At 42.1% G+C, this 21,303-nt stretch overlaps 1 protein-coding gene across 1 annotated transcript in view; it reads left to right on the top strand.

Annotated features, from left to right (window-relative positions):
• LOC134291860 (uncharacterized) overlaps positions 1 to 21,303 on the top strand; it is a gene marked incomplete in the record, with an annotated part of 268,136 nt that overhangs the window by 239,534 nt on the left and 7,299 nt on the right. The window contains 3 exon segments of the mRNA XM_062860195.1: positions 1,132 to 1,239; positions 11,288 to 11,620; positions 11,692 to 11,876. Of these exon segments, the coding sequence (XP_062716179.1) occupies positions 1,132 to 1,239; positions 11,288 to 11,620; positions 11,692 to 11,876 (626 nt within the window).

The raw sequence follows: 21,303 nt of genomic DNA, 5'->3' as shown, positions 1-21,303 counted from the left end.
TATTTTTGGCCCGTGGACTGATATGGAGTGTCACATTTGGCCCGCTGCCGTGAAAGGTTGGGCAGGCCTTGCCTATAAGGTACCAGCGGAAACAGACAGCAACATATAGACTTTACACCTCCGATGCATATACACACTATGTAGCAAAAACTGTGAACCCTAACCGAGTTTAATTTTATACCTATGGATATCGGAGAACCTCCCTCGAGGCGAGGGAGAGTTGCGTAAAACGACGCTACGAAGCATAGCAACACATCACGACAGTAATCAACGATTAAAATTTGATTTCGAGTGAAAGACTTAGATTAGATGTTTCATACACGATTAACTTAAACGGGGTTTAGTCGAAGCAGTAAGCGCGCGGGTGTTCAGCATGCTGAGGATGAGAGTTCGATTCCCACTCGGTCTAGGAACTTTTCGTAATGGAAATTTCGTTGACTCCCTTGGGTACATGAAAAATGATCTTTGGCAGTGGAAGCTCTTAGTAAAAATTGTGAAAGTGCTCACATAACACTGAGCTGTAAAGCAGGATTTTTCCAGTGGAGGCAAAACACAAAAACGAAGAAGATGACAAAGAAGTGATGAATAAGCAAGCAGCGGCACTATAAATAAGAAAAACAGTGTTTGGGTGATTCGACGTCGATGACAATAGCCGGTCAGTTCCTCTCGATTATGTTTGTCGGAGGTTATTTATTTATTGGTGAGCTCGTTCCCTAATATTTCTTTATTTTACTCAAGTTAATAAGGGCGGAAATTCTAAGCTCAGACTAAACAGAGTCTTCCTGTTGGAATGTTACGTCAAGAACAAAACAACTATGTACAACTCCAACTTTAGTACTGAAAACACTTCCTCGTCGACTTGGAAGCATGCTTTTGATTCGTGACAAAGCCATTACACTACTGCTAGGGACATTAATCATCGATACCGTCCATTGTCCCTCCACCAGTACCTTGAATGGCCCCATAAAGCCACACGCTAATAAAACAATATTTATACATTAACGCCAAAACTGACACCGGTGATGTCTTACTTTGGCAGTGCGTGATCCATATATTTTATTTTGTTTTTCGTTCTCTCCTTTCCTTTCCATGTTCGTCCGACACGACAATGGCTCTGCTGCGGGGAAACAGGAAAACACAAATCGCACACCCCTGCACGAGGCGGCTTCGAATGGTGATGAGGCGGCGGTGGAAGCACTACTGGCTGCTGGAGCCGACCGGAACGCGAAGGAGTCACTGGTGAGTACCTATAAGCTTCGAATATTGGACATTCACTGCTGGCGCTTGGTTAAGTTGTCTGTCAACAGTTTTCATATTTTATGGATTTGGATATAGGTACTTCGAATTATAAACTTTAGTCGATGAGGTCAAGCGCCAGAGCTTGAAGATTAAGTTGTAAACTCAATGAAATGCATACATATTGGACTTGAACTACATTTGTATTTACTGTAAATCAAAAATCTGTTTATGAAAATGTGTAAGACCAGAATTGAATGTTGGTTGGGCCGAATGGTCAAAAAGACATTAGGCTAAATGAGTTTTAGTCCTTATCAAGCCCTTTTTGTCACACAAGCTGTACTTTCGAGCTACTTATATTGTTACTGATTAAAATGCTATCGCAATCTGATTTTTTTTCTTCTTTTGGTTGTTCTTTTATGTTATAAGCCCAGTTTCGTGTTCGAAAGGAATTGCTCAAGAAACTTCTTGAGCGATTCCTGTTAGAAACTTTCAACGGTGACTGCCAATTGAACTGTCATTTCTTCGCAACTGCGTACTGATATCGAAGAAAAAACGGTTTCTTGAGAGATTCAGGCAAGGAATTTCCAATGCATCAAGATAGGCTGAGAAATTCTTTCTGAACTGCAAATAGCCCTATACAGTTGCAAACTTGCTTAGCGGACAAACTGTTAACTCTTCCATCTTCCTTATTTTTTTATCAAAGGGTGAGTTGTACCGTTATGCAGTTATCTGCTTGATTGATTGGTGATTGAACTCTATAGGATATTTGTTTTAATAAACGGTTCATTCAAATTACACAGTTACAATATTGACTGCTGACTAATCAGTTAACTGTATCTGAAATTATTCCTTCTTTAAAATGTGGAGGTTTTTTCGAGCTACACTGCTACAGAGCTGTTTGGAGACCAAACTCCCTAATAAAAATGTATTATACAATGCTGATAGGGTGAATGATTGTATCATTCCCTGTATGATCAAGATGATAACCCGAAAGGGTTGTTAAGCACGTTGTATCATATTTTTCTATTAGGGCTGTCTGTAAGAAATTTTCCGTACACTAATGACAGTTGTCTAAAACCTCCACATATCGTTCCGGTCCATGCTTTTCTGCGCCTTAGCAATAATACTACAAGACACCACTGCGTGAAAACAACAAGATTGCGATAGATTCGTTTCCTCTCTGCTTTTACCACTCTTTTTTATCTCTGTTCGGAACATAACCAATTTTTGATCTACTGTGGTATATCCCGTGTCCTTTGTATAGTGCATTTCGTGATACTTGATCACTATTGAGTAGTAATAAAGTATTCGGATTTGTTACAGTAGTCATTTTCAATTGCAAGGAAGGATTCTGATTGATAGGTTCCGCTTTAGCACGCTCCTTTTTTTCAGTCAAAATCGGATCCCTTAACGAAAAAGTCAAGAAATGATACCGATATTGACCATGCATCGGAACTCTAGTCCTTACTGCCTCAAACCAGTGTACAACGAAAAAAAAAAATTCGAGATCATTCTCGGCCACAAGCAAACCGAGACTGTTGCGGGAGGTGCCATCATAGTACCGACTCTTACAGCAAATCCGACATTGGATTTGTTTTCGGTTAGCTAAAAAGCTAAAATAATACATTTATTTAAACAGATATTACACATGAAAAACGAAACTACTTACAAATTCGGTGACCTGTCACGGGAACACCTCCTCACTATACTGATAATCCCTATTCAATAAGTATTCTTTCTTGTCCAGCTGTATAGCATTCAACCGCAGGGGTTCTCATGGTTAATTACTGTAGTCTAAAAATTTAAGATACGCGACTATATGCGTATATGCATATATGCGTAACACGAGACCTTTCACTTTTTACAAGGTATGAAATGTAATAAGGACCAAAGTTTTTCCTTTAATTACTAAGATATGCTGTACCATAGTTGGAAGCAGCTAGGACTAGGATTCAGTTTGGTAGATCTTTCGTCGCATCGCAACCCAAAAAGGTGATCTACCCACGCTACGAGCTCCGTTAAAGATCGAGCATCTTTTAAACCCCCTCAACCATTCATCCCTCAGCACGGGTCGCCTCATGCACTCCTCTACTATACTGATTCAGTGCAACTCAACCTTCTATATCAACTCGCCCACGAGTTTGATGTCATCGGTGAGGCCGACCAACTTTACACCCGGTGGTAATGCGGGGGCCGTAGTACGCTGCATTCCATAGTACCAGATTGATCCCTGGAGTACTCCCGCGGTACAATGGTAGTGCTTCTCTCTTTCCTCGGAAGAGCACCCTGTTCCGGAAGTAATTTTCTACAATTCAGCAAGGGCTTTCCGAGACTCCCATGTAGCATATGGCGCTCGCAAAAAAAAACGGTCCGGTTGCCGCTGTTGAACGTATTTGTCATGTCTCGACCGTTAACCCTCTTCTAGAAATCAAGCTGGTTATAGACCGTCAACAGAGTCAACCTTGACTGGATAACTCGCTCGACAACTCCTCGGAAGGCTGGGCAGGGTCGACACCACGCCTGCTTCCCACTGCACAGCAAATATCAGGACTGATACCGGGACGCAGAGGGACTTGCTTACATGGGCCTCTACCTACTCCGGACCTTGACGGGGACCCCACGTACTGGAACTCAACCCAGTAAACCAATGCCATGACAGCGACAACACCTGGATGTTCTCCACGCATCCACTTGTTCTAAAAACGGTCGAGTTCGACCGCAGGGCACCGATATGACCTGCACACTTAATTCAGATTGCCGGGATATCAGCATTTTTCCATTCTTTTGCCGAGATTTGCACAGCCGAGTAATCAGCAAACAACAATTTTGCTGAGATCTCAGCAATTTTGACAGTTCATTGCTGAGCTTCGGCAATCGTTTTGCTGAGAGTCAGCTAACAAATGTCACTTTTTGCTGGGATATCAGCTGATTGTTTTACTGAGCAGACGGCTGTGCGCGTTTTTGCCGAGCCCGCAAATCTGTTTTGAGTGTGTGTGTTGTCTACCCAAACCCTTGACCTTCTCTTGATTTCGCCACTCCAAATAAGTTTATCAAATTCAGAGATTTCGAATGAATTGCCGATAGCTCAGCAAAAATTTAAGGACAGACTTGTTAGAATCCCAATATGGCCGCCACAATGGTCGACTTTGGCACCTACTCGCGATTTTGAGGGCACAAATCTCTTCGTAAACAAAACCAGTGCACCTAAGCTTCTTATTTTAAGCTAATTACAAGTGAGCAAGAACAGAATAATAAAATGCATTGTTGTTTGAAGCTTGCTTCTTAAGATTTGTGCGTCTGAAGTTTTGATGCACTGTTGAACCGGGATTTCAAGGCGTTTGTCCTTAAGGTTAATCTCGGAAAACAAATGTGTATTGCCGAATCATAAGTAAAACTATGAATTGCTGTTGCAGCTCGGCATTTTTTTCTGCCGAGCTCGAAAATATATTTTAGGTGTGTAAACCTACCTACACACTTAACCCTCTAGTACCCAACCCTTTAGACGGGGTATAGTTTGAACATTTTTGTAATTTTTGTTTCGTGGAAAATCAAAATTTTTATATTTTTGGCTGATATTTAGGACTGTTTTGTATATCTCAAAATGGTTTTTGGTTTTTTTAAAGCATATTTACATTTTTTTAAAATCATTGAAAAATTGATGTTTTAGTCACCTTCTAGAAGTCATTGTCATTATTTTGTATTGAATCACTACAATTAACATATTTTAAATTTTTGCCAAATCATTCCATCGTAGTTTTATAGTTTAAGAGTATCGAATACACTCTTAATTCATTTCGCTTAAAATTACACGGAAAATAAAATTTTGTTTGAAAAAAAATAGAATTAAAAATATTTCAACAATAATCATAAAATCCTAAAATGTTTCCATCTCAAAAAATCCGTACCCCAAATAGTCGCACGAACGCAACACATGTTCAACTTCAGTAAGTTTTCTCGCACATGTGTTAAACATCAAACGCCAGACATCGAAGTACCCGTGTTTGCTAGCGTACTCCGAACCGAAGAGTACCGTAAACCGGGGTCAAATTGATCAGCGGGGTGAAATTGATCATTCGGGTACTACATTGTAATTCCATACAAGGAACTCTTAAGCGTTGTAATGATCTTGAACTTTTTACGTCATCTGGTTCGTAGATGTCTAGAGATGAGTGCAGACTTTTATTTTTTTTTAGAAAAATGTTAGGTTTACCTTGTTTTTTTTAGGAATTTGCAATGTATTTCTCATTAGGCTGAAATCATTGCTACTAAACAATCGATTGCTAATAGGACTTCCCGTAAATTCTCTGTTTAACATTTCTGTGGAGCCTTGGCTGGAAAGTTATGTACCTAATAAGAACATTAAATAGTTAAAAAAAAGTTCATTTTATGTAGAAATAGTCATTTATTGTGACAGAAATCACTTATTTCAAATGAAATTGCCTACCTTTAGGCGTTTAAGGGGAAATTTCAAAATTTAATTTTGCATTTAAAGCATTAAATTCAGAAGTTGTAAGATTTTAAACACGTTATTCGGTTTTAGAAGGGCAAAATTAGGCGGACAAGGAAATTTTCCTTTCCAACCGATGCTTAATTGTATACTGATCAATTTCGCCCCAAAGTGGCATTTCCAATTTAATGATATTTGGAGTTATTTAACTTAAAGTTTAAATTTGTTGAACAAAGTTATGTCACGTGGTTCCATGGAGATCCACTGGGTACTGATTGGAGCCGATGATAGGCCCGAATTCCACTGATTAAGAGACCTTCGAAGATATGTCCGGTGCCGAGCGGCCGTCAATGAAGTTGGCTTGATAACTTCCCACAAACTCATTTACTTTGGGTGGAAGACAACGGAAGATGATCTGTGATATCGCTTTGTACGCGACATTCAAAATTGTGATCGCTGGGACAAATGATCCCTTCCTTCCACTCCTCCAGTAGCTGCTTGATTTCCCACATCCGGGCTATTAGCCGGTGTGGGCAGGTGGCCAATTTTTCCGGGCCAATCTTGATGAGTTCAACTTTGATACCATCCTTATCTCACACCCATCCGTCAAAATGCTCCCGTCCTCATTTCTGCACATTTCGGCTCGCGGCACGAAGCCTTTTCGGGATGCGTTGATCTTCTGGTAGAACTTCCGCGTTGCTTGTGAACAGCAGTACCATTTGTTCGCACTCCGCTACCGCTTCTTCCAGTTGGCGTTATTCTCTTCTAAACGCGTATGCGCTGGCGATATCCGGGTGCTTCAGTCGCTTCAGATTATACCGAGGTGGCCTTCGATACCGTACGTTGTTAATCACGGAGAGTAGCAGCCAAAATCGATGTTAGCGCCCCGATAGGTTCTGACGCGACAATTTCGAAGAAGTGCCGTCTGCCAATCAGGACGTGGTCGATTTGGGATTCCGTCTCCTGTGGTGATGCCCAGATGTTAACGATAAGGGAGGCTGTGCAGGAAGCTGGTTGAAACGTCTTGTGACCCCGGGAGTACTAGTTGTTCTAGACGGAGACTAATCAAAGCCCCAAACGGCTGGGTGCAGGACGTCCCCGTTGCCGACACAGTATCGATGCGATGGTCTGAGAGTAGTAGTCGAGGTGTTCGCGAACATACGCTCCCAAGAAGGGCAGCAGCATCCAAAGCTGCGCAACCCACTCCAACCATCGCATCGGAACCGTCACCAAGCATCGTCACGAGGCTCGCACACTCACCCGAGCCGACGGAACATCAGCGAGCAGCAGCGAGAGAATGAGTGCCGTGAGATCCTGCCGTGAGAGCAGCAGCGAACCGCACCGCCGCAACCGTCATGATCATCATCATCGACTCTCGTCGTCGGCGCCCTGTAGGTAGCGCGATGATGGTTTGTTCCACACACGTCGCGTGGGTTCTACGCGCGCGTAGAATATTCCACGTGGTTCTGGAATACCACATGTTTGGGTATAAATATGCGACCCGTTCCTTCCTAGTAGCGAGTCAGTTGAATTCCAAAGGTGAAATAGTTACAAGCGTTCGCGTGGCTTTAACAACGCGAAGTGAAACTAATCCAATTGTAAAGTGTAAATAGCAAGTAGAGAGAATAAAGTGTTTAGTGTAGTTAAGCTATTCCAGTGCTTTTCCTTCCCAACCCGAAACTCCCGTGTTCTCTTCTGCTGTGCTATACCCCGTGCCTACAGTCCAGTGCTTTTGCCAAGTTGTTCTTGTGTTCATTGCCGAACACAATTTGGTCCTTCGAGCCGGATCAGGATCCGGTAGGGGGCCGTTCATAAACCACGTGGACTTTTTGGGGGGAGGGGGGGTCTGGCCAAAGTCTACGCTCCATACAAATTTCAAAATTTTTGTATGGACAAAAGTCTACGAGGGGGGAGGGGGGGGTCTGAGATTTTTCAAATTTTGGTCTACGTGGTTTATGAACAGCCCCTAGTGTGTAAAAGCGTTCCGCGTGGCTTGGACAACGCGGTAGTGTATAGTTTAAAAAGCGTTCCGCGTGGCTTCGACAGCGCGGCAGTGCATAGTTGCAGAAGCGTGCACGTGGCTTCAACAGCGTGCAGTGCACTGAAGAGCGTTCGCGTGGCTCGAACATCGCGAGTGAAGTGTGTTGTCGTAAGCATGGACGTGGCTTCGACAACGTCCGTACTCGTGTCGGTCCGCGAGTGTAAACCGTCGTATCGTAGAGATTTTTTCCGTCGTTCCGGGATTCGTGTGTTAACTTATTCCATCCGGTCCGACCAGCGCGTCGATTTTTGTGATACTCCGAGTGAGTCCGCCGTCGCGTAGTGCTACCTTTCGTTACTTCGGGCATTGTGTGATACTTTCCACCCGTTGTGACAAGCGCGTCGGTCTCCTGACAATACGTGGTTGATTTCACCGTCGCGTAGTGTTTTGTGTCCGTCGTTTCGGAATCGTTAAGTGATTTTTCCCTCCGTGGCGACACACGCGTCGGTTTCGGTGATTGTATCCTGTGAAGCGAAATTTCCCGTTAGTCGCCGTAGTGTTGAGTGTTGCTGCCACCGCTTCGGACTCCGTGTGCTACCTCCCATCCATCGCCACAAAGACGTCGGAATTCCTGTCCACATCCTCGTGTTACTGACCCGTAAAGGATTACATCAGGATGCCACCCAAACGGACACCGGTGAAGAAGGTGCCTGATTCTGACGAGTGTGAAGCCAAGCTTGGGGCGCTAGTTCACAACCGTGGATTAGCACAACGAAATGTGACCAGAATCCTAACTATCCTCAAGCAGGCCGAAGACGACAGGAGTGAACTCAGCCCAGCCCAAGTCAAGGTGTACCAACGAAGTATTGAAAATGAGAAGGCCGAGTACTCAGGTTGCACCAGGAGATTGTTGCCCAGTCCTCAGCCGACAAGCGCGATGAGCAAGATGAGCACTACCTGCGGTTCATGTACCTGTACGAGGAGGTATCCGTGCTGCTCGAGAGTTGTACCGAGATGTTGACTGTGCCGCCAACTCAGCAGCCACCTTGTGTCACTAACCAGCAACCGATCATCGTTCAGCCGCAGTCCTTCGGTGCTCCATTGCCAACCTTCGATGGTCATTATGAAGCATGGCCCCGCTTCAAAGCCATGTTTCAGGATCTGATGCAGCGTTCATCAGATTCGAACGCTGTGAAATTATTCCATCTCGAGAATTCCTTGAAGGGAGATGCCGCTGGTGTGATCGACCTGGAAACGTTGCAGGATAACGACTACCAGCGCGCATGGGACGTCCTGGAGCAGAGGTATGGCAATAAGCGGCTAATACTGGAATCTCACATTCTGGGCCTCCTAAACATGAAGAAGATGACTAAGAAATCGTCGAAGGAACTCCGGAGGCTCGTCGATGAATGCACCCGCCACGTGGAGAACCTCATCAAGCTTGGTCAACCGCTTGCAGGAATGTCGGAGCTGCTCGTGGTGACTACTCACTCGCGCATTGGATGACCAGACCCGTGAGATGTGGGAAGCTTCAATCGATCAAACGGAGCTTCCAGTATACGAGCAGACGATCGAGTTCCTGAAGCAACGATGCGGCATTCTGGAGAGATGTGAGAACAGTGCCCCCATCGTATCCCCGAATCCTAAGGTCTCCAACCAGAAGCCGCCAGTATCCAAGTTAGTACCTCCCAAGACATCTTATGCAGTGTTCGTGTCGTCGGCGTATGTGTGCGACTTCTGTTCTGGGCAGCACCAAAATTTCAAGTGCTCCGTGTTCCAGAAGCTGTCCATGGATCAGCGCCAAACCATGGTGAAGAAGCTAAGCATGTGCTTCAATTGTTTGAGAAGGGGCCATCATAGCGTAGCGTGTTCTAACAGCAAGTCATGTGTGAAGTGTTCGAAAAGGCATCACACGTTGCTTCATTTCGAACGCAACAGGAATCCAGCAAAGCGTGCGGATACAAGGAAGCCTTCTGGAGCCATCCCAGTATGTACCACCCTAGTAAGCAGTTTAGCAGGCAAGGACTTCCAACCAGTGCGGAAACTAGTGAAAAACATCGACGGTTATCTACCGAAGGGTAGGCAGATAAGCAGTTTCATCCACAATCCTGAGCAAGTTTTCCGGTCGCGATTAAGACCACCGCCTTCCTTTGAGAGACAGCAGCAGCCAACGACCACTGGAATTCAGCAGAAATTCACTTCGCGTTGTTCGCGTGGCTTTAACAACGCGAAGTGAAACTAATCCAATTGTAAAGTGTAAATAGCAAGTAGAGAGAATAAAGTGTTTAGTGTAGTTAAGCTATTCCAGTGCTTTTCCTTCCCAAACCGAAACTCCCGTGTTCTCTTCTGCTGTGCTATACCCCGTGCCTACAGTCCAGTGCTTTTGCCAAGTTGTTCTTGTGTTCATTGCCGAACACGAGGATTTAGTCGGTTCCGAACACGCGTTATCGGCGATGAAATCTTATGATCCACGACGGTGGCCTAGTCTTAGTCTACAATCTGTCACAGATCCGGACTGGCGAGCGGTCTCCAGCCCGTAGATTGACGTGCCACCTCCACCTGTTCGGTCCTTCTCTTTTAATCTCTGCATACTAACTCCTCAATCGCTCTTCGTGACCTTTCTTCATTCGACCGTCACTCATGTCCCGAAGTAGTAAGCACTCATTTCTATTTCCGTACCAAAGACAACCGACTTCTGTCTGCCTGAACTCATCGGTTACACGCATGCCGTTTTGTTTTTCACTAGCACCACCAAATGATTCAAATGATTCGTTGAAAAATTGAACACCATGTAGCCCTACCGTCCTACATCACAATTTTGCAAACACAATGTTACTGTTCAGAAACAAAGTGCTACGTTTGGCCATGTTCTTAGATGCGGAGAAATCAATCAGCCGTAGCTGGTCCGTTCTCGTTCATTAGCTGGCGGGCGCTGAACTTTCCTGAGCGTTTAAATCTCCTACGATGATCATGACGGGCAACCATCGTACTCACGTTCGAGCTGCGCGTAGAATCAGTTCTTGTCATCACCAGTGTTTCCGGAGTGCACGTTGATTATGCTGAAGTTGAAGAACCGACCCTTGACCCTCAACTTGTACATTCTTTCGTTGATCGTGCATCAACCGATCATGCAATCCTGCGTATCGCCCATGACGATGAAAGCTATTCCAAGCTTTGCATACGATCAAAGTTCTCACGGGGTTGGTTACCCGATCTTCCCTTAGGTTGCTCGTATCCCGGCCGTTGCCACGCAGAGGTAGGGATCGAAGATGCATGGCAAGAGGCTAAAGAACCTCACAAGAGATCTGTATCGCTTTGCCAGAATTTACCGTGCCAATTATAACCGCTAACGACTGCTGATTGTAAATCTTGCTCTATGCTCTTCGCCAAATTAGATATTGCAGTGCAAACGCTAATAATGACCTTTTCCCAAGTACACATACCTAATAAAGAAAAGCAACAAAAATTATATTACAGCGACAAGTTTGGTCCATGATATACCTAGTAGCAAAGTATACAACAGGCCAGGCTTAATTTTATGCATCACCTAATAGCTTAAATTGAGAAATAACACAGTCATAAAGTAACACTCATAGTAATTGCTTTTTTACCATTTCCAGCACGGTAATACACCACTGCACGAGGCCGCCTGGAAGGGCTACAGCCGAAGCGTAAAAATCCTATGTTCCTTGCCAAAAGTTCATAAACCGGGTGCTACCGGGGTCCAACCCAGCAACGGTGGTGGCCCCAAACTTTCCATCGATCTTATCAAAGACTCCTCCAGCAAGATCAAGAGCGTCATCCAGGACACGAAGGGAGCGCTTCATAGCGCGTTGCTCGGAACGCGTAACTTTGGAGGTTTCTCGGCCCTGCACCTGGCGGCCCAGAATGGGCACAACCAAAGTTGTCGGGAAATTCTGCTCGCTGGGGCGGATCCCGATGTGCAAAATAATGTGAGTAGTGCGTGGCACGGGACACAGAATGTAATAACCTCTAATCTACCTATTTGATTTGAATTCTACAGTACGGCGACACTCCTCTCCATACGGCATGCCGCTACGGCCATGCCGGTGCCATCCGAATTCTCCTCTCGGCCAAGTGCGACTTCGAGCGGATCAACCTGAACGGCGATACGGCTCTGCACATAGCGTGTGCCATGGGCAGACGGAAGCTGACCCGAATATTGCTGGAAGCCGGCTGCAAGCAGGATACGAAGAATGCGCAGGTGAGTACTGGGATTGTTAAATTGAGGAACAAAATGTCATTTCAAACATTTTCTCGGATTGGATTAACAAAATTCTTTGATGATTTTCCAACAAAATTTCAATCCGTTGAAGGTTACCCAGATTCACTTTTACTGCGACCCTGTTCGACTGAAAACGTTGCGAATCGAACGAAAGCCAACCTCAGACAAAACAGACCGAAGTAAAACAAAACCAAAACTTCCGGTGCGGGCGATTGTAGTAAGAGACGGCGGCAAAGACAAAAAAATATCCGATGCATCGTTCCACTTTGCTATTGTTGCGTTCGCAACAAAAAAAAAGATACGAGCAAAAACGGAGAAAACACGAGGAAATTTGTTCGAGCTTGAATTAAAGCTCGCTCCAGTTCCTTCTCGGTGCATGGGAGGTTGTCTCGTTTTTTGCTGGTTTTTATATTGTATACGAGTTTGTAACGCGGCAATTATGTCTGTAATAGGGAGAAAAAGTTACCAAGATAAAAATGTGAACTATTTTGCAAAATTGATTTTCAATGGTCAATGCTATTGTTTTCCTTTGACACAATAATGGTTCGCCCTACTCGTGTACAAAAACGAACTCAGTTGGGCAAAGTTCATAACCCTATTAATTTTCCTAGTGATGCAGGAGTGAAGAAATGAATTATATATGTAATTCAACCAAAATGATGGAGATTGCTCAAAACTTCAAACAAAAGTATCAAAATTTCGCACTTGCAGTTACTTAGCCCTTTCGAGGTCATATATGAACCCCAACGATGAAACGTAGCAAAGCGGACATGCCCGAGCAGGAGAAAATATCTGAAGAATAACAAACTCAGGTATGGAAAACGGAATACCTACAACCTGAACCTGAAGCCCTGCATAAGAAGTAAAATAACTAAAATAATAACTGGTGTGTATTCTGTGCATAACACGTGAATTGAATAATGACATCGGGTATAGCAATACCTAAATAATAATCGACGATTTTTCCAAATAAATGGTGATTTTTCCATAATTGAATAATATGTACCTCAATCAGTCCTTAACACCAAACCAATAACTCATTGAGGTATTTTATCAATACCTACAAAATACCAAAGCAAGTTATTTTCAATACCAAAATAACCGACCAATACCTTGTCTTGGTATGATACCTGAGTTTGGTATCCTGCAGTTATTCGTTCCTACTCGGGCAGGGTCGAGAGTGAACCTGCGTCGGTTGGGAGGAAATAACCCGGGACGGACACGAAATTACTTTGCAAATGAAAAGCACGCGGTTGCTCTGTTTAATCGTAAAATTCGGTTTTAGTCTGTTTACATGGATTTAACAAAAGGTTCAATGCAAGAGTATTCTATAATGAGGTAGAACTGCCTGCTCCATCAAGAAGCATAGAGTGCAAATATCACTGTGACCTCTGGACTCCTCCTTAGCGGCAAGTGTGTTACAACGTGTTTAGACCAAACGTAACAACTAGCGAAGTCATGGTGCTTCAAGTTCCTCAAAGGTTTAGGGAAAATATCTGCACGCATTGCCTCGCTTGGGCAGTACTTGATCAGTCCTCCTATCTTTCGAAAGGTTCGTTGAACTTTCGCCCTAGAATGCCGACGCAAGTGGCAATGTGCGGCAGAGCGCAGACCGCCACAAACGCGCACTCACGGGACTTCGGTACATAGGGTATGTGTGCCATCAGTAATCTCACGCTCCCATATTCATCCTATTCGAAAACAAGCGATTACGGCACCGATTGATTCCGTTCTTTTTGTTTTCATGGGTGCTCACTTTTAACAAAAAATACAAAAATAAGAAACAAAACAAACAGTGCTTCAATCCTTTGTTTTTCGTAGGATGAAAATGGGAGCCACATGCTTAATAAGGGAACCAATACCCTAATACATATATTCTTCATTGCTTCACTATTAGTATTTTTTTTTTTTTGGAATAGCATCCAGCGTCCGCGCTTCATTGACTTCCTTCATGCCGAACGTTGCAACCAACCGCTTGATGTACGTTTGTATGCTCAGACTGTACACACCTTCCGAGTCCTTGGTAATCTCCAAGCCCAGAAAATACGTCGTGTTTCCGAGATAGTTAACATCAAAATGTCCTTTAGTTGGCCGTAGACGCACGCTAGCTCCTCCTCGTCGGTTTGATGTTGGAACAAGAAGCTATAGGGGAACAAAGCTTAAAATGCCGAGATGGGGTAATATGGCCCAGCTGATATAATCATTGCGGAATGTGATTTGATCATTACTAATGGTGTCAAGATATGTTTGCCTGAAATATCCTTCTAGAAGCCAGGCAGGGAAACCAACGGAAACTCTTTTGATTGCCCATAAAAATTGGAAACTTCCGGTTTTTGCTTGCTTGCAATTTAGGTTTGCTGGTGATTTTAAATATTATTAGCCAAGTGTTTCCAAGGAGATTGAGATTGAGACACACATGGAGGCCCATAGTTGTTGTTGCCTGTGCTATCCATGTTAGAGGTTATCCAAATATGACGACCATTGTTTAGAGAAGAAGGGGTCTGGCACTCCATATATTGAGTATGCGAAAAAGCGTGACAGAGGGGGAAAGGGTCGGAAATGCCCGAAAATTTATGGACGTAATTTTTAATATTTTCACCAAGTGGCATCTTACCCCATGGTAAATGACCTTTTTGCATCGCTTCCGTTTTACGAACCATCTTTTAAATCCCTAAAAATCGATTAAAATGCATTAGTTTTGTGAATATTTCTGCTGGAGTATCAAGCACATATTGTTTAGTTGCTGTTACAATTTTGAATGTCTTTGCAAGCTCAGACTGTACACACTGTCCGAGTCCTTGATAATCTCCAAGCCCCCCACTTTCCCCTACGAAATTCTGAAGTAAATTGGCTTTGTACCATCGAGCTCCGCTGATCCATACCTGTATGCAGGACCGGACTTGAAGGAGAGGGGCACATTTTAGGGGCCCCCACAAAATTACACTTCACGAAAAAAAATGTGAAGCAAGAGAAAATAATGAAAGACACATCCCTCGATTTGATTTTTGTCAAAAGAGCTTCATATTACTGTCTAATTGCTAGAAGTAGGTGATATGTTGTGATTCATTTGAGAAAGACTGCAACTTATCCAGCTATATATGAAATTTTAAATTTTTACTCTAAAGCTTATTTTTTTATTTGTCAAATTCCTTAAAATAAACTACCGAAAATCCTGAAAAAAAAACCTTCGACTGAATTCTAGAGGAACTCCAAAACTCTAAATTGAAGAATCAAAGAGTTCCTGCTGGATTTTTTTTGTCTGAAGTTTTTTAAAACATTTTGAAGAATTTCCCAACAGAAATTTGAATTGAAAGAATTTAAAGATTTTTTTTCAAAATCTTGAAGTATTTTTGGAACTCTTACTCTTGGAGTACGATTTTACTTAGACAGCTTATGACTTACACAAATCGGAGAGTACCAAAAGTGTTGAAACATATTTTAGACCAAATCTAGCATGAATTTAAGGCAGATTATTTTGAAGAGTTTCAGTCTTAAAAATCTTATAACTAGTGAATTTAAGACTTTAAATAATTATAAAATTCGCCCCTTAAACGCCTAAAAGTAGGCAATTTCATTCAAAATAAGTTATTTTTATCAAAAAAAAATGACTATTTCATCATAAAATCAACTTTTTTTTCAACTAGGGGTAGGCGGGGCATTATGGACACCCGGGGCAGAATGGACACCCTCAATATGTTGAATTATGCGAACTTTTTTGAACTTTTAATGAATGGAGAATATAGTCCATTTGTCTAAAACGTAGTTTCAGGAAATAAACATTCGAAATTAAAATTATACTTGATTTTACACGAAAAAGTTGCGTCCTCCGTTTTTTGTGCATGGAAATTATAATTTTCACACCATCTAAAATAAGACTTAGTGATTAATTTATTGCAGGTCGATTCAAACCTGATATTTCTAGAACACATGCGAGTAGTTTTGCTGTATCTACATGCTTAACATGTTTATATTTTCTTCTTTATTATATCAAAAATCAAGTTTGGAAATATCTTCTGCTGCCGGGGCAAAATGGACACTTACCTTTTTAAAAGAAGCGGCAAGGGAAAAATATAACCTAAATCACAAACCAACCAAATTCTTCGATTTCAGTATCTTTTCGGTTAAATGTTCACTATAGTAGACATAGGGTGAAACAAATTGGTCAAAAAACGACAGAAGTGGAAAATAGTTGTTCTAGGCACAGCTGTACATGCTGACAAAAACGAAGCTTTATCCAAAACAGCCTGAATTCAAATTAACTGAACAAAAATGAATTACTTCGGCGTATTATTCATCCATAATAGTTGTTTTGTAATGAAATGACTTTATAGGTGTAGATAATGTACGAAATTCGTAAAAGTCTCATGGTGTCCATATTGCCCCATGGGGGTGTCCATTCTGCCCCGTATGCTTGAAGACGGTCATGAAATACTAACATTTTTCAAAACATTTTTTGAAGTGGATAAATCATTATTCTTCGTGAGCATTCTTATGCAATAGATGCTAAATAGACTTTAAAAGGATACATGTATCAAAAAACTAAACTTTTTTTACATCTTATCAGGTAAAGTTGGCAAAAACCTTAGGGTGTCCATATTGCCCCGCCTACCCCTATTTCGTCTACGCTGCTCTTATCTGTCTGGTAAGCTACTCAAGAAAGCTGTTTTTGTCCATGATTTTCCATAGCTCTGTACGGTTGATACTGTCTTATGCCACCTTGAAGTCGATGAACAGGCGGTGCATTGGGACCTGGTATTCACGGCATTTCTGGCGGATTTGCCGTACGGTGAAGATCTGGTCCGTTGTCGACCAGCCGTCGATGAAACCGGCTTGGTAACTTCCCACGAACTCATTTACTTTAGGTGAAAGACGACGAAAGATGATCTGGGATAGCACTTTATAGGCGGCATTCAAAATGGTGATCGCTCGAAAGTTCTCACACATTAACTTGTCGCCTTTCTTGTGGATGGGACAGATTGTCCCTTCCTTTCACTCCTCCGATAGCTATTCGGTTTCCCAGATCTTGACTACAACTTGAATTGTTTTCAAAGCGGATCCGACTTGAGTTGCACTCTCCCTGGCCAAATTCGCAGGGGTTGACGGTATTAAAGTGAAGAAGTTTCATTTTGATTATTGTAATGTAGTGTTCTTTAGTGAAACATATCACCTTTTTAACACTTTAATGCGCCTCCAACGGTTCAACACGAACCGGCTGCTGCAGATGGAGTATGGCTGATCATATGCATCAGACATGCTCGATAAACACGGAGGAACCGCCGGGGCTCAGTAGAGTCTATTCCCAAGCAATAGTTCCAATTCGGTTGGATTTGAGAAGGTTTTGATGATCGTTACAAATCCTAATAAAAGTATTATAGGATTTGTGACAGGTTTTGGAACCTTTTACAGCCAGCTGATTTTAAAATGTTGTTTGGGCTCTATTTTCCACGTTTCTCGGTTGATTTTGATTAGTAAATTATATATGTCATAGTCGCCTTTTCAAATTTTTACAATGGCAGTTGGTCATATTTTCTTTAAATAAAGCAATTAAAATCGACCGAAGAATTAATAGTGGGAAGGAGATTTGCAGCACTTAATTGTGCTGATAGATTCGAAGCTAACGTGCGAACACTTAAACGCATTGTTGACGTCAATGCGTTCGACGTGACATTTTGGAAAAAAAACTGATTTCTTTTTATTAACTGAACAACGTTACTTGTGTATGACTAGGTTGGCATTTCTAGGCTACGCTTAAAAAAATGACATGATTTATGTAGGCCCGATAGGACATAGTATTTGTAGGAGGATGAATACATAATAGTTGATATGCAATCTTTACTATTTTAAAATTTTATTTAAATCAACTGACCAACTTGGCGTATTTTTGTTTATCTCTTAGATGGTATTATGACACCAACAGAAAAATATCAGAAGTTCAGTTACATGTTACATGGATCGACTATAGTTTGACATACAGGGTTCGATTAATTCGATGAAGAAAACATACGACAACTGACTTAACGAGAAGAAAAACATATTGAACCATACCACAAAATCAAACAAGAAGACAAACACAAACCGTGTAACCATAACACTATATAGGCAAATCCTGACTGACTGACCAATTGAAAACTTTCCAACCTTCTACCGTAACTTTCTGAGTCAGTAGGCAACAAGTGTCTTAATGGATATCATTTTCCGCGTACGGCTGGCAAACTGCTTCTGAAAGATTACGTTCTCTTTTCTATCTTCGGGTCTAGTGTAGAGGTTTCAACTCTATTCAGAGTGCAGCTAGAAACCTAGCAAAAAAAAGCGGATCCGACTTGAGTTGCACTCTGTTTTCCGTAACATCCGGCCGTATAGCGCTGTAAGTGAAAAATTACAACTAATTAACATTTTGATCCTTCAATTTGTAAATGTACTTACTAAACAAGTCTTTCGTAAGGTGTTCTTGTATGATTTCCTCGGTATCAGTTCTATTTGAAGAGTAAAACAACCAAAATGATTAAAAAAGCACTTTCACGTAAAGAGGAAATTAAGCAATGATTTTTTTTCCAAGTCCGTTGTTGACAGTTCGACCAGATAGCTGATTTTCAGCAAAAATTCTATTGCTGTTGTGCTTTCAACAATGCGTTTTACTGGTTTACAGCGAATAAACAAATATTGATTGCTGGTTGAAAATGATTTGACATTTAGAATGCTGGAAAGCATCAACAAATAGATTGCTTGCTGTTATGCAGTATTACTTCAAAATTGAAAACCAGGAAAGTTTTGAAGGTGTGCTGCACTTCAGCAAAATTTTGTATTGCTGAAATGCTTTCTGCAATTTCCATTGCTGGATCATCGAAGGAAAATTTGGTGTGTATGGATCTTAAAATCACTGAAAACCCAACATTTGATTCCACCTTCCATTGCTGGGTAGCCAGCAAACGATTGTTTTATATTACTGATAATTCAGCAAACGAGCTGTCACTTTTCTGAAATTCGCTATTGCTGATTGATCAGCAAGTTTTACTTTGCTGGAAGAGTTGCTGGACTTACAGCACACAAAAAAATCAGCAAAATATTGCTGATTTCCAGCAATAAAAAATTGGTGTGTACGGTACAGATCAAGTGGGGTTTTGGCATGAGCTCCAAGGCTAAGGCAGAGTAGCGGATTGGGATAAAGGGTTAGGGATCTATGTTTACTCTACTATCTATAGAGCCGACCTACTGACCCGGCTCTATAGATAGTAGAGTAAACATAGATCCGTCTTGATGAATCCGTTGTATCCAAACGAACTGTCAAAATCTGTATCCAAACGAGCATGACGTCACGATTTGAACAACATCAATGGAGCTCATGACGTCTCTTGAAAATTACTACTTACTCGCTTGAAACATTTTAGTCAGCGGTGTCCGCGGATCTATGTTTACTCTACTATCTATAGTCGGCTCTAGAGGCACGTTCTCCTCCATTTGGGAAATTTGTGCCAAAAGAGGGTAGGGTAGAGAGTTAGGGTAAAGTTAGGGTGTTGGGTGAGAGTAGACGGTACACGGAGAAACGAAAGTACCTATAAGTGAGTTCAATCCACCCAACTTCGAGGTTGCGTGCGGGAAGCCAATTTTGAGTTGATGAAGTCGATGTTGAGGTAGGTAGTTTGCATTTAGGCGTATTCAGCCAAAGTACCTAAAGTCGAAGTTCTTTTTACTCAACCATCAGTTAAAATTACTCAACTTTCGATTCTATGTCACTTACTTAATCTTGGCTTCCCGCATCGAACTCTCATTATTTTGCTATTCACTCTTTGACAACAACAAAGAGAGCGAATGAAATAGGATGCAAAAACGAACTCAAAAGTGAGTTTAAAAATACTCAAATTTGATTTTTTTCTTGTTTTTCAGTGTAGGGTAAAGGGTGAGGATGAAAGATAGTGTAGAGAGTAGGGTAGAGGGTATGGTAGCGGGCTAGGTTAGGCGATGGCAAAGCAAAGATAACCGTACACATTGTAGTTTTCACTCCTTTATTGACCAGAACAATCGAAGTTGCACAGAGAACCAATGGATGGTGCTTGGAACTAGCTACACACTCTCAATGTACACAATTCGAGAGTTCAATATTTGAAAGTCAATAACGGTGCCGGCCACACCCTTACGATCATCGGAAAAGGGAAGGAATGTTAGTTCGACAACCGTTGTTACTAGAAACCGTGGAATCCACAGCATCTCCACAGTTGTCTCGGGAAGGAGTGTTTGTTAGTAGGGCAGGGTAAGGTGTGTATCTTGGAGCCCCCTTTGGTAGGTGATATGATTAACTAGTTATATAAAAATACAATTCGCGTTCATCACCACGATTATGATTTATTTGGTCGCGATGACCACCCTACATATTAGTAAAGGTAATGCACATACGTCACTGGTTGTTCAATATTAAACGCGCATTGATCGTGTACTTAACCGTGAAAACCAACCTACCCACGAAAATAGCACGCATTCAACACTCTCGTCCCCATCACTCTTACCTGAAAATCGTCGACACTCGAAAAGTCTCAAGCAATTCTGATTCCGCATTCAACACTCGCGTCTCCATCACACTACCGAGAAAACCGACTGACAAACGAAAATATTTGCGCGCTTCTCGGTAGCGGGTTAGGGTAGGCGGTAGGATAGAAGGTTATGGCAGAGGGTTAGTGTGAAGTGTAGAGTAGAGGATAGGGTAGACGGTAGGGTAGACGATAGGGTAATAAAAAGTAGCGGATTGGAGTAAAGGGTTAGGGTAGGGTATAGAAATGATGAAATGAGATAAGACGAGTTGAGATTTTTTCGAGATAGCTTCAGGAATTCTTTCCGGTATTTCTTCGTCAAGTATTCCTCTCGAGACTCTTCACAGGATTTTTCCAGTTGTTCTTTTCGGAGTTCCCGTAGGGATTCCTTCAGGGACTGTTTTCGAAAATTCTGAAAGGATTTTTTAAGATATTTTTAGTCGGCTCCCCTTCAGGGATTCCTGCTGAAATTCCTTCAAAGATTTCTTCCAGGATTTCGTACAGGTTCTCTTTGGAGATTCCTGCTGCGATTCATTCTGTCATATTTCCTGAAAATAAATATGCCAAAATTATAGATTTCTGCTGAGATTTATTCAGGCAACCCTGGGATGATTATTTTAAATATTCGTGCTAGAATTCCTGATGGTATTTCTTCACAAATTGTTCCTGAGTTTTTTTTTTTAATTTCATCAATCATTTCTTCCGTGATTTCTTCTATGATTCTATCAAAGATTCCTGCTTAACTTCCAACCGGGATTCTTGTCGAGATTTCCCTACGAAATTCCTTCAGCCCTGGAAGTCCCGGAAGAATTGTTTCTGGTATTCTTGCTGACATTCTTTCAGGGATTCCAAATGACATTACTTCACCGCT

The sequence above is a fragment of the Aedes albopictus genome, chromosome 3 (assembly GCF_035046485.1).
Source record: "Aedes albopictus strain Foshan chromosome 3, AalbF5, whole genome shotgun sequence".
Taxonomy (NCBI): domain Eukaryota; kingdom Metazoa; phylum Arthropoda; class Insecta; order Diptera; family Culicidae; genus Aedes; species Aedes albopictus.
This window is presented reverse-complemented; position numbering and strand designations above follow the sequence as displayed.